Source organism: Anopheles ziemanni, chromosome 3 (genome assembly GCF_943734765.1).
Source record: "Anopheles ziemanni chromosome 3, idAnoZiCoDA_A2_x.2, whole genome shotgun sequence".
Lineage (NCBI taxonomy): Eukaryota > Metazoa > Arthropoda > Insecta > Diptera > Culicidae > Anopheles > Anopheles ziemanni.
Window position 1 is genome coordinate 50,276,821 of NC_080706.1, and position 13,863 is coordinate 50,290,683.

At 47.3% G+C, this 13,863-nt stretch overlaps 3 protein-coding genes across 13 annotated transcripts in view; 2 read left to right on the forward strand and 1 right to left on the reverse strand.

The window, feature by feature from the left end:
- The window catches only part of LOC131286172 (tropomyosin-2), a 36,695-nt gene extending 33,408 nt beyond the window's left edge, over positions 1-3,287 (forward strand). For 5 of the 11 annotated variants that reach the window (XM_058315082.1, XM_058315081.1, XM_058315084.1 and 2 more), the window contains exon 8: positions 1,247-1,470. In XM_058315082.1, coding sequence (XP_058171065.1) covers positions 1,247-1,332 — 86 coding nt within the window. In that variant the 3' untranslated portion in view covers positions 1,333-1,470. Of the gene's footprint in view, positions 1-1,246; positions 1,471-3,123 lie in introns of those variants that run through there. The other 6 variants (XM_058315079.1, XM_058315076.1, XM_058315090.1 and 3 more) reach the window with 3 other exon arrangements.
- Positions 3,288-4,166: 879 nt separating this feature from the next.
- On the reverse strand, positions 4,167-7,136 carry LOC131284941 (modular serine protease-like). Its single transcript, XM_058313800.1, has 4 exons — positions 7,064-7,136; positions 6,660-6,960; positions 6,057-6,595; positions 4,167-5,242 (listed from the first exon to the last, which is right to left on the reverse strand). Exons 1-4 carry the CDS (start codon positions 7,134-7,136, stop codon positions 4,167-4,169), a joined length of 1,989 nt encoding a protein of 662 aa, XP_058169783.1.
- Positions 7,137-10,299: 3,163 nt separating this feature from the next.
- LOC131286020 (tropomyosin-2) lies at positions 10,300-13,721 on the forward strand. Its single transcript, XM_058314878.1, has 5 exons — positions 10,300-10,319; positions 11,993-12,435; positions 12,502-12,721; positions 12,796-12,973; positions 13,639-13,721. Exons 2-5 carry the CDS (start codon positions 12,062-12,064, stop codon positions 13,719-13,721), a joined length of 855 nt encoding a protein of 284 aa, XP_058170861.1. The 5' UTR covers positions 10,300-10,319; positions 11,993-12,061.
- The last annotated feature ends 142 nt before the right edge of the window (positions 13,722-13,863 follow it).

A 13,863-nucleotide genomic window follows, 5' to 3' on the forward strand; every position in this document is an offset into this window, starting at 1 on the left:
TACAACAACAACAGACGAGTTGATCGTCGAGAAGCTACGGTATGCCGAGATTGGCGACGATCTGGACTTTGCCTTCGTCGACCTGATACCTGGTATCAACCCGATCTGGACGGAACGCCGACCGAAACCGAAGACGCCACCGCCCCCACCGAAGCTCCCCACACCACCACCGGCACCAAAGGTGGAAGAAGCTCCCGCGGCCGAGGGTGAAGCGGCTCCGGCAGCCGATGGCGCCGCCGCTGTCGCCGGCCCAACGAAGGCCCGCACGCCGAGTCCGTTCGAGCTGCGCAAGCACTTCCCGCCAGAGGCAGCTGAAGTGCCGTACGTGCGCTCGCACACAGGCACAACCCCGAAAACGTCCCCGGCCAAGGAGACGGCTCCGGCGCCGGCCCCTGCCGAGGCCGCACCAGCGCCTGCTCCTCCAGCGGAGGGAGGTGAAGCGGCACCAGCTGACGCTCCAGCACCGGAAGCAGCCCCTGCCGAGGCTCCGGCAGCTGAGGCCGCTGCCGCCCCGGCGGAAGCGGCAGCACCCGCACCGGAAGCTGCCCCTGCAGAAGCCGCCCCAGCGGAAGCGGCTGCCCCAGCCGATGCCCCACCAGCGGAAGCTCCGGCATCCGAGGCGCCAGCCTCCTAAACCCGCCGACCTGCTTACGCTTGCCCAACATCATCCTCCTTCCCCATGCCTGCCTTCCAACAGCTGCTGTCAGCTTTCTGCCACGTTCAGCCTTGCTTCTTCTGCGTTAGCTATTTTTTTATTCTTCTTCACAAAGCGCTGTTTCCATTCGTCACTGTTTCCGTTGTTTTCGCAACGCGAAAAAGATTTAACTTTTATATGCATAATAAATCGAATGTACTAAAAAACAATGAACGAAAACATGTCCAACCGACGGGGAAAGCGTGCGGTTTGCTGCCGTAGAGTATTTTGTTTTCCGTTTTTGTTTTCGTTCCCTGAAGCTTCCTTAACGTACAGCTCTCTCGGCCGTAATGTGTGTGATTTTGTACGCTGACTAAAACGCCGAACGGCTTCACTAGGTAACCGCACCGCGCAGCAGCGACTGATGGCAAATACTTCTCCGATCCACCCATTTATCCTCGGCGCCCGACATATGATCATGAGTTACATTATCAGTTGCCGTACGATCTACGATACTAAGTTTATCAATTTCCTTCTGTTTCGTTGTTTATTGTTTTCTACACAAACTCCCGCACATTTTCGAAACCATACTCAACCTTGCCACCCACGCAGACGAACTCGTCATGGAGAAGGAGAAGTACAGGGAAATCGGAGACGATCTCGATACTGCCTTCGTCGAGCTTATTCTCAAGGAATAAGCCGTCGCCAGCGAGCACGACGACAGGAGGGTGTGGCTTCGCGCGGGCGCTCCCAAGATCATCATCATCATCGTCCCGGCTGCCACCGCCAACCCGGCCAGGTCGGACGACGCCGCGCGAGGAGAAGCCCCCTGTCAGCAGCACTAACATCATCATCCGCCGGGTTAAGATCGACCCCGGTGGTAGCATCCGTCCCCTTGCCGAAGCCACCGTCCGCCGCATGGGTAGCAGCAGCGTTTGCCGGATGATCGGCTGGCTGTGCGATCGCACGCTATTCCTTTTTCCTACGTATCGTTTTTAGAGTTCGTTTTTTATTGTGCCTTACCGGTCGGTGGCACCGGTGGAAAAATGGCTGATAACCGCTGCAGCGCGTGCCGAAAATCACTTGCTGTTACGTGTACCGTTTGTTTCCGATGCGCAAAGTCGACAGAGATCGTCGCCGCGGCCATAGCCCAGTAGAAGATAGTTAAACGTATCCGGCCGAGGAGCACAAAGTGTGAGGTGCGATTAGCACACGCCGGAAGAAAGTCGGCGGCGGCGACTGCTGCCCGGGCCCGGACGTGACGGAGGCAATGTGACGGACTTGCTTTAATCGCGTGAAAGTGAACCAAAGAGCAAGCTGATTAACAAAAGAAGAAGAAATGAACCAAACATCCACTCACACGCAAGAAATCTTCTTTAATTTCGATGTATTATGATATGTTTATTTTAAAAGGTAAAACCGCTGAGAGAAATCCAACAATAAAGAGCTAAGAGAAATTATATGAAAAGAGCTGACACAAGCACAAGCATTGAACTCGATTGGAGAAAGCAAGTGAAATGTGTTTTTATTTACTCTTTTATTTTCATCTTTATTACATTTATGTTCTTCAGTAGCAATTATGATTTTCTTTAGAGCAAAAGTTCGGATTCGAAAGAGTGTTAGCCTTTCAAGTTTTGAGAAAATTTATATCGTTTTATGAAATAAAAATAAAATTATTTTTATTCAAAAACTAGTTCCAAAGTTGTATGTTTTTGTTGTGTTTTATTAGTTTTCATTGTTTTTTCTTTGTACGCTGAGTAAGTATTATTTATATTTTTATGTTATTTTAAGTGTAGAAGTACCCTGCTTAGAGGTTCCGTAGTTTACATTCGAATTGGGGCATTTACTTACATATGTCGCACTTTAAATATTGATCAACCAACTGAACAAATGCGAGCAGATAATGTTGTTCACCAAAGTCTCCAACTGTATAACTCCACCACAGAATTATTGATTCTATTTGTTGAAAATAAACAATCCTTCTTTTTGAATGTATCGCTACACAGTTAACTTACTGTAACTAAATTGATTTATAGAAAGATTAATTACATTTTTAGCACTGGTAGATGTACTCTCCTTACACTTCTACTCATCGGTATTTTGATCGTAGTTTATTCGGTATATTATTTAATTTCGCATTGACTTACCTGTTCGGTTCTGTAAGATTGCTATTGCATTTGTTAATTTTTATCGCATATCTTCAATGTGTTTGCAATCTTTTCGTACTTAAAGTTAAAGTTTTGAAGTAATGGAAAGACAGAAACTGGTAAAAGAAAATAAAACTATAACAAATTCTTGTATATTACACCATCTCTACTTTTTCCACGAAATTCATGGATAAAAATGGTTGTATTATATAGGCAAACATGTATTTGTTTTAAATTAAATAAACGTGCGAATTTTGTTGGTTGACTTGATTCTCGATTGACTATAAGTGAACAAAATTGAAAAATTTCAACTCACCTTCATGTTTGTCCTATCGTTTGCAGATGAGCTCAACAAAGAGAAATCAAAGTACAAAGCAATTGCTGCCGAATTGGACCTAACATTTGCCGACCTCTCCGGATACTAATGGACACGCGACTGCCGAGTTAGCCACTAAAACAAAAACTGCTTACAAATTGGAACACTACTACACCAGCAGCAGCACACATGTCTCACATTGGCTTTACACCGTATCGATCTGTAAAATCGCTTTTCCGGTATGATCATTTGCATGCCATATCGCTTTACTCGATGTTTTAGGCCCGTAGTGAACACTACATTCCAGCAAACGGCATTTCACGATGCTAATGCAAAACAAAAGAAGAAAGGTGTTTCCAAACTAGAGGAGGAAGTAAAAGATGGTTTATGTTGTCAACGGGGAGGGCCGTTCTCCGAGAAGCACCCGATCCCGATTGGTTTCAACTGTGGCATTAGAGGTTCTATTATTTCTCGCTAGTCAGTAAGACAAATCGAATCTATCAATTCCGGAACGTTAGGAAGTATGTTTGTGTTTTTGTGATGGAAAAGAAGCAAATACACCGTCGGTAGCGGTCGGGACAAGCGTGGTCCAGGAAATTTAAATCTAATGCTTCTAGAAGTCCGCTTTGTGAAACAGATTGATATTCTAACTCGCTATGTAAGGTGGAAGGATTGAGGAGGAAAGGATTCTTCGCATTTATTCCGACATTATAATAAAGCCAATATCTTGTGAAGCTTTTGTGATTTGCGCATGCCGAATCGATGAGGAACAGAGGAGCCAGCCGATTAGATTGAAAAGAAAACGATGTGCGATGCCACCGTGGTTTAATCTTGTAACAAGTTGATAACAAAAACACATCGAGGGAAAGAATACGGTTTTGCTCGCATCCGAATAACAATCCTTACTGTAAAAGTGCTGAATCATTTGTGCACGAAAATAAAAGAAACAATCCAACGAAACCGTATCGCTGCGTGTTGGTAATTATCCTTCAACGAAACCTCGCTAGGAAGATTGAGAAAAATGAACTGTTTAATGAGCAGTTGAATATGAGCTTCATTTATTTCTGCGTTATATGACCGGGTATCGACTTTCGGCGTCGAGTATCATAGGAATGTAGTTTTGTACCTCGGTGAAGGCAACGTACTTATTGTTGTCGCACCCACCGTTGGAAGCACGCGGTGCCGAACTAACCACGCCGTACAGATAGTAGACGAGATCCCCGTCCATCTCCTTCGACAGTGCGAACCCACCACCGCTGTCACCCTGACAAACGCCCGTACCGGTACGTGGATCTCCGGCACAGAACTTATCGCCCGTCAGAAACGGCCGATAGGATACGGGCGAGTACTCCCGGCAAGTCACATAGTCCACCGTCGGGATCTCGATCACCTTCAGCGTGGAGCTGAGGTTCCCGGTGTTCGTCGTAAAGCCCCAGCCAGCCACCCGGCCGAAGCTGTTCGGTTTGATACGCTTCTCACTCTCCGTGCGCAGGTTGCGCTCGAGGCAGATCGGCCTGATGTACGTCCGGAAGGAGATGAAGTCGCTCAGCACCACGATCGCGATGTCGAGATTGTAGTACCCGGAGAAGTCCTGGTACTGCGGTTGGTGGAGGATCTCGTGGATTTGAAAAATCTGCACCGGCTGTGCCTCGATCGCACTCAGCTCCCGCCGGTACTTGCCGGCGACGATCCGGAAGTAGCGCTTGTCGAAGATACCCTCCGTGGCCCAGAAGCAGTGGGCGGCCGTAACGATCAGTCGCTCGGTGAGGATGGATCCGCCGCATGCATACTGCCAATCGGCTGACCGCGCGTCGTTAAGGGACGCTTCGTTTAGGTTCTTGTAGATCGCCACGTGCCAGGGCACCTCGGCGATGGAGATGTTCCGGCCACCGATGATGTACGCTTCGGCATCGGGCGTCGCCGTACCGCACACTGGTTCGCAGCGAAACACCGAGCTGTCCCAGGAGCCGTCGTTGCAGGTGAGTGTTTCGTTGACCGGCTCGGACGGTTTCTGATACCCAACGCGGCAGCCTATGCGCACCTTGGTCGTGGGGGGCAGAGGTCGCTTGCACGTTATCTGGCGGCGCTGGTACTCGCAGAACGGCTCGATGGTGATACCGTTGATGGGAATTTCGGAGCAATATTCTGGAACGAAATAGATAGTAACATTACCAAATATTGCATAACGAAATAAGGCTTTGAATTGTTCGCTGTTGGAGGGTGAAACAGATTTTGGATTTTTCTTAGTACGGTCAACTTATTGCGCCTGACTAAATTGAGCTTGTTAAACAATCCTACACTAAAACACACAGACACATTTGAAATGTCGATCTGAAAATTAAAATATATGAAATACATAAAATGTCACGCCTGGCACGCTTTACGATATTTGGGCCCAAAGAAAACTATACCGATTTCCGCTTGGTACGGAACGTGTAAAATAAAATATATCTGCCGAACAGACGCAACTGGTATGATTATGCATACCTTCTCTAGTTCTTTAAAATAGGTGGTTTCAAAATTCAAAAACTAGACTAATTGTACAAACTAATCCATCATCAACCATATGGTACATATGTTATATAACAGCACATCAAACAAAGCTTTCAATAGAAATTTTTTAAATTGGCATTTTTTCTCCTCAGACCTGTTACTTATAGTTAACCTGCTTCAAGGGGGTTAAACGTACTCCGTTGAATAAAAAAAAACGTTCAAATTATGTCTATCTTTCCTAAAACTCGAATTATAATTCAAATGTGCATTGGATTCAGCAGCTAAATATTGTTTTGTACCGTACTTTTTTAAAATTTTGAACAACATTAAGTCACTTATATTTAACTTTGGATATTTGAAATGCAAAACACACTATCATGTCTGATGCCGACTTTGGTTATAAGAATTTAAAATGAAAATAAATAAATATTATGTAGTTAAAAGGGTAAGCAAAATATTTACTTACTTTCGCACACCGGAAACGGTTGCAGCCATTCTCCATCGAGACAGACTATCGACGCTGCCCCCTTGATAGTGTACTTGTCGTTGCAAATGACGAACACCGAGTTGTAGTTTTCTATAAACTCCCCGGGAAGGATCGAAACATCTTGGGCGGTTTCATCGAGCACAAACCGCCCGTTGGTTGGAGTCGCTGGCACCTGGCAGGATCCCGGTGGCCCCGTAACCACCACAGGCGCAGCCGTAGTGGTCGAGGTGGTCGTCGTGGAGGTTGCCGTGGGCATCTGTTTGGGTGTCGTCGAAGGGAACGGTTTGCCACAGAGCAGTTCGTCCTCGTCGGACCCGTCACGACAATCGACGATGCCGTCGCACTTGGAGTATCCACCGATGCAGGCACCGTAGCTGCAGCGGAACGAAAACGATGGGCAAAAGACGAGACTGCACAGCTGTTGCGTCTCGTCGGACCCATCGAGGCAGTCCTCCTGCCCATCGCAAACCTGATCGGCCGGAATGCACACACCGGAGCGGCAGGAAAACTCGGTGTTACTGGAAAGAATGTGTAAGATGAAACGACGAACGACTTCGAGTCGCTGCGGTGGGTTACCCTTACGAGCAGTTTCCGTGCGAAGCGATCAGGGTGCCATTGTTGCCGGGACAGTGGACATGCTCATCTGAATGGTCGGCACACTCCCGGATGCCATTGCACAGCGCCGTCCCATCGACGCACGCCCCGTACTGACAGCGGAACGCGTAGCTCGGGCAGCGGATGAAGGCACAACTCTTGGAGGTCTCATCGGAACCATCCTTGCAGTCGATGACCCCGTCGCACTGCTGGTGCGACTCAATGCATTGGCCACTGCTGCACTTCCACTCGTAGTAGTTACACACTTTTCGCCGATCCCGCGAGAAACCTGTTGGAGAACGTTCGCGATCAGAGAGCCACACATATACGCACGATGGGTATTCCCCCGGCCAAAACAGAGGGAGTCATCGCGTAGCACCAGATGCACTTACCGCCGGACGTGGACGTTACAAGTGTCGTGAAGCACAATACTGCCCACAGCAGCTTCCTTCTTTCGCAAACCATTTACAACAACTTCACGCAACTAAATCACCTTGCGCCACTAACGGGCAAAGCATTCTTTCACTACCCGTTCTACTCGATTAGTCTTTGTTGCAGCGCAGCAGCACCGCGTGAGGCTGCGCAGATTCTAAGACTGTGAGAGTGCTTTGGAGCTGGTGGACCGTCGCTGCAAGCACTTTGCTGGCCGGATCGATCGCATATGACGCGTGCCCTTATCGTCGCACGGCGCGCTTTGTGTGCGTATTCGTGAGAACCCGTTTCCACCGAAACGACCGATGAACTTGGGAATCGCGCGTGTTCAAAGCGCATTGTCCAGCGCGGCTGATCCGCGGATTTGTTACTTCCGCGGTGGATTGTCAGGGAGCTGGGTGCGAGGGGTTGGAGTGCGCGAGGCATCCGTTGATGTTTTAGCCCCATGATGATCTCGTCAACATGAACGAAAATGGAGCGATCGTGCTGCGACGCGAGATACAGTTTGTCAGAGTTGTATGGCAGGGCCGAAAGTTGCTCGCCCGGAGAACGAATGATGTTGCTCCAGCTGATAATTCTTTCCCCATGCGATTGGGGATGCTAGGTATTTGGTTTTGAAATGACGGTTTTTGGAATCATTATTTTCCAGGGCAGCTGTCTGTAAAACATCATTATTGTAGGAAAGCATTCTCCCAATTGGCTGATATTGCCTCTTTTAGTAGTCAAATAATTTTGCTCAATTGCAAAAATTACCAAATGATATGCTAATTGTTGTTTAGTATTAAATCACATCCAAAAGTTACTTTAATGTTTAATAAACTCACGTACAGAAGTCAAGAATAGCTGTTGGAGTTAAGACCCCTCTTAACCCGTTACGTCAGAGAAGAACCCCAAAAACATCGAAGGTTAATTGTGTTCTTCTCATTGGGTTTAGATTTATGAAGTATCACTTTAAGAAACAAAACAATTCATAATATTTCAAGTAATTAAAATGTATCCCATCTGTTACTAATATTACCATACTGGTGTTTTGCTGGTTCCTTACTTACAGTCGGCCTCTAAATGATCAACGTGGGGGGCCCATTTTCATCTTCAAACGAGCTAATAAGGGTTTATCATTTTTCAATTAACAAATTAAAATCCACTCTAACGATTGAGTACTCTTTTTCGTTTTACTTGAAAGTTGAAAGTAGAAAACATTTGTTCTAAAATATGTAAAAATAAAACGCGTACCTCGACTTGCATTGCATGCAAACATACAATCATTGTAAATATTTTGAGAAACGAATATCAAACATTATGAAAATGTTTGTTTCTTTGTTTATAATGTTTATACGTTTTGACGATATTCTCCTGCTTATGCAAACTAGTTTTAAAAGTTGTTGGATTGATGGACTTGTTCCTTGTGTTAATTATTTTCTCTCCCAATACAAGAATATTACCTTATAACCCCATAGGCACTCAAACGAAAGTCTTGTATGTATGATGTGTTCATTAAATTACACGGACAGATTGCAAGGACAGATTTAACTTGTAGGTCATTTTTAAATTTAGAAAGAGATCCAATGATCTAATATTATTATTGCTTGAAACCTGGGCTACTAGTAGTGAGAAAATTATGGAAATAGAACGGTTGTTGACTAGCTTGTACAATACAATAAATTACGAAAATTTGGACTAACCCTACATAAATTATGCTTAGTCAGTGTTGAATATTTGTCAGATGATCAGCCTCAGCACGGACTTTGATCGAATTAATCCGATCGAATCTAACAGTCAATTTTCATACATTCCACGCGAAAGGTTCAGTTCCCTTGACGTGATATGTATGAACTTTGTTAGCTTGATCGAATAAATTCGATCGAAGTCCGTGCAGAGGTTCATTTTCTTTGTAGTTACTAAAATACGATGAACAAAACGCACGTTTGAGAGATCTAATAAAATCATTATACTTCCATTGAATCCTGAGAGGTGTTGATCCTAGAGAAGTCAGATTCTAAGCAGACAGTCTAGTGAGCAGTAGATCATTATTTTAAAGGCCAAGTGACCTAGATAATTCCTTGTCATCCTAGCTTGTTTCAAATTCATATTGACAATGATATTTTTTTAAATGTGACGGTGATTATAGTTAGCCGAATCACGAGGATGACTGTTCTGAGCGACTTATTTGATTCGAGGGCAAAATCGTTGCCAAATACTAGACAATGATCGGTCGAAAAATGAAAAGTTCGGTGAAAAATGTTGGCCACATTTTTCGTCATATTTCGTACATTTTTCTAAACTCTGTTTAAAAATCTCGTTCAAGCGAATGATCTAAATTTTTGGGTCAATTTGCTACCCCTCCAACGTCGCATTTTCACCGATTCGGCAACCCTCGCAAGGAACTCGTATATGATGATGAAAATTTAATATTTCTTCACTGTGCTCTAACGCGCAGGCGAACGAGTTGGGTTCGCTTTTTGCAGTTGCCGTCGTGCAACGCCCGCAGCTCATGGCTGTTGGCAGCATTGGAGCGGAAAACTAGAGGGATGAAAAAAGCGGTGCTAGAAACTCGCGTTCAAAATTAGAACCGATGCGCTGTTGAAAAATATATATTAAACAATCCCACGAGCTCCTCCAACACTGAAATTCAACATCGGCCTATGTTCGCTGTTTTTCTTGAGGAGAGTTATAGGTTTTCCTCGCCGTGGTTCTAGTTCGGATTTTTTGTTTTTTTGCTACTCACCCTCGGCCCACGGGAAAATGTGCAATCCAAACCCATATGCGCGTGCGATTTTTCCGCGCACCCGAACGATCGTGGGCCGAATTTCCCCCGATTCGGATGCCCGGAGGGGAACGAAATTGGAAAAATCCCACGCACAGACCACCCATACTGATACATACATACCCATACTAACACTCGGAAAAGCGGGGTTCCCCTTAGAAAAGGGGAAAACTTCCGATCGGTGTCTTCGGGATTTGGTTGGGGAAAATCGGTTTAGCAGCGGTGTGTCACCGACCAGAAGGTGACGTCACCATATGCTTGCTGATGCAGACGGTTCACGCACGACTTTCCCCGTTTTTCCCCGGCATATGTGTGTGTCTGTGTGTGTGGGTAAGTTTTGGGGTGTGTTAATGTGTGGGTCGGTTGTAAGGGTCAATCGGAGTTTTTCTCGTATGCGCTACTCAGTGCTATCGTGTTTTTAGTCTTGCGAGGATTTGAGTGAAAGCGCTCAGGTTGGTTTGTTGTTTTTTTTGGTTCCATTTGGTTCGTAAGAAACCTGTCTTTAAAATCTTCACGGAAAGTACACCAGCAAATGATCAGCCAATAGAAACAAACGAGAATCTTTGTAAAGTGAAAAATGGTTCTCGGAAAAGAACGGAAGTTGTGTTTCCTTCGAGTGATCGGAACCGATTGTTCAGTTTAAAAATTACCCCGGAATACAGTGAATTAGAATCCGCCGATCTAGGCGGTCGAATGTGGGATAGAGTTGTGCTGGAGGAAATTCTAACCGAACGGCCGTTACCAGTGACAGTAAAATCTAGTGTACAGGTGTCCGCCGGAAGACCCCCGGTCATTCGGGGTTGGAAAATGTCCAAAAATAGCATTCTTTTCGGGAGCGAGCCAATTTCACGCAACGTTTTATAATTAACCGCGTAGCCTAAATCCTTCTGCAATCGTGCCGAAGACTGTGGATGAGCCGTGGGAAAACTAAGAGTCGGTGCGGGTCTAAAAATAGGCCCCTTTCTCCACCCACCCCGCCCCCACCGCCACCAGCCGAGGTGGATTGAATAACCGCCTGTTTGTTGGTCATCGATTCGGATAATTCGGGAGGGTGGGAGGCCAAGAAAACAATGACTTTTTTCTTCCGTTCTTGCAAGTGAACAATTGCAGGATATGAAACCCACTTATGTCGTAACAGTGCCTGCGAGAGCGAAAAGCTTTAGTAGTGGACCTAAGATAACACGTCCACTTCGAGTCGTTTTCCGTCGGCCACTACATTTTGCGCATGTTCCGCCAGATTCCCTGCACACACTGACCGGCTGTTTCGAAGTCGGGCGATTTCCTCTTATAAGGCATGGACGAGACTTCGCAATCGCAAGCGTGTGGCCCGGGGTGCTATTTTTACTAGACGATGCTGCGCGATGCGGTCCCGCGCACCGATGGCGATGATGGCGTATGCGTACGTGGCGCCCTGCGCACCACACAGCGCCCCGAGCTTCTCGGTACCCCCATGCCGTCCTTCCGAGGGCTGAATGTAGTTCGCAAAGGAGCGGGGAGCGTTTGCTTCTTCAATGTTCATGCTGCCTAACCTAATGAACCACCATTGTGGCCAGCGCCCACACATGGGATATTTTATGATGATGTCTTGAAATAAACAGCGCCTGGCCGGTGCGCCTGGCCTTTCGAAGGACAGGTAGGTGAGGACGGCGTAGGGAACGGCTGCGGCGCTGCGGATGGAATGTTGAACCGCACACGCATGGCCGAACGCGCGGATGTGCTCAGTGCGATTTGGCTGGAAAGTGTAAATTTCTATAATTAGGACAGCATAGCTAGGCACCACACTGTTCGCACTAGAGCTAGGGTGAAGTGAAGCAGCTTTGTTTCCAACAATTTGTTTTTTACTTCTCATTGCGTTGAAGTTTAAAACCAAGGACGGGATTTCCGGATCGGCTTGAGTACTTTCAATTATTTTGAAAAGGTTCTAATTGGCTTTGATCTTGCACAATAAATGTTGTAGGGAAATTATAGGCACAGAGCGATTATAGATAGGCACAAAAAAGGGGTCTTTCTAATTGAGACAAGAAAAAGGATTTTAGGAGATGTTTTCTTCCCACATTTTACTCGTTTCAAAAGCACGATTTGAATGTCTTAATAATATGCCATTTTCTTCTCCCAAAAAACGCAGCCAGCACCTTAAGGTTAGCTCCTTCTTGTTTCTCTGTGGCCCGAGGTTAGCTAAAAACAAACATCCAAAATGGACGCGATCAAGAAGAAAATGCAGGCGATGAAGATCGAGAAGGATAACGCACAGGACAAAGCCGACACCTGTGAAAACCAGGCCAAAGAGGCTAACCTCCGTGCGGACAAGATCATGGAGGAGGTCGCCGAACTGACCAAGCGTCTGGAGCAGGTCACCCAGGACCACGAGAAGTTCAAGACCACCCTCGAGACGGCAACCAAGGACTGCGAGGACAAGGACAAGCTGCTCACCTCCACCGAGGCCAACGTGGCCGCGCTGACCCGCAAGGTGCAGCAGGTTGAGGAGGATCTGGAAAAGTCTGAGGAGCGCTCGTCCGCCGCCCTGTCCAAGCTGCTGGAGGCCACCCAGTCGGCTGATGAGAACAACCGGTAAGAGTGCGGGAGGGTGTAAGACCGACGCATTTCGATTGACACGATTGACGTCTCTCGTTGCAGTATGTGCAAAGTGTTGGAGAACCGTTCCCAGCAGGATGAGGAGCGTATGGATCAGCTGTCCAACCAGCTGAAGGAAGCCCGTATGCTCGCTGAAGACGCTGACACGAAGTCCGACGAAGTGTCCCGCAAGCTGGCCTTCGTTGAAGACGAGCTGGAAGTCGCTGAGGATCGTGTCAAGTCTGGAGAGGCTAAGATCATGGAGCTTGAGGAAGAATTGAAGGTACGGAAGCACGGAAACGCTGGTCAGAGCCACGCCGAGTGCTAACCCGAGGAAAATCCTCTTTCCCACCGTAGGTCGTCGGTAACTCGCTGAAGTCTCTGGAAGTCTCGGAAGACAAGGCCAACCAGAGAGTGGAGGAGTTCAAGCGCCAGCTGAAGACCCTGACGATCAAGCTGAAGGAGGCGGAAACGCGTGCCGAGAACGCCGAGAAGAACGTCAAGAAACTCCAGAAGGAGGTCGACAGACTAGAAGGTACGTGCGTGAGATTGCGCCCCGCGAATGTATCTAATGGCCACTACACCTCAACAACAAAATTGACGTACGCCGTACAGGTGGCGCGTCGTACACTTTCTGCACACATTCTCATCACACTTCGAAGCAATGGTCCACCATGGCCTACTGGCCCTTGGTGACCGTTCGATCGGGTCGACTTCGTCTATCGAGTGGAAAGATTGTGAAGTCGGATCCCGAACACTTCCACCTTCCAGTTGCAAACCAGGGCTTGACCGTAACAGTAGATGTTAGCGCTACACACAGGAACAACATCCAACACACCAAACACTCTCTCTATCTCCGCTGTATGCTTGAACTTGAATTAACTGAGCTGTAAATAGCCGTACGGGTGCTTTTGCTGTTTGCCAAAACGATCGTAGCCTATCTCGCCTAGAGTTATTTCAGCCGAGACAAGTGCCTGTCACACAGCCGCCGCGCGAAACGGCGCCGGAGAGACGAGATCAAATGTCAGAGACCCGTCCCCCCGTCCCCGTTCCCTCCCATCCTGATCAGCGTCAAACGTCGCATCATGATCGGGGGATCCTCTGCGACTGCCGGAACGTGCGCACGGACGTTTGCGACGCTCCCTCAACGCGGACACATCAACGCAATCCTAACAACTACCTTTCTGTAATCTCTTGCAGACAAACTGATGAACGAAAAGGAGAAGTACAAGGCGATCTGCGACGATCTGGATTCGACCTTCGCCGAACTTACCGGATACTAAACTGCACGCTAACAACTTCCGTCTTAACGTTAGGCATCACTTCCATGCCCGACCGCTTAGCCAAAGCAAGCAAACCACCTCCCCCCCCAACATCCCAGCCCCGCCCAGATCTCTGCCTCATGCCTCGCCCTCGACTCTGGTC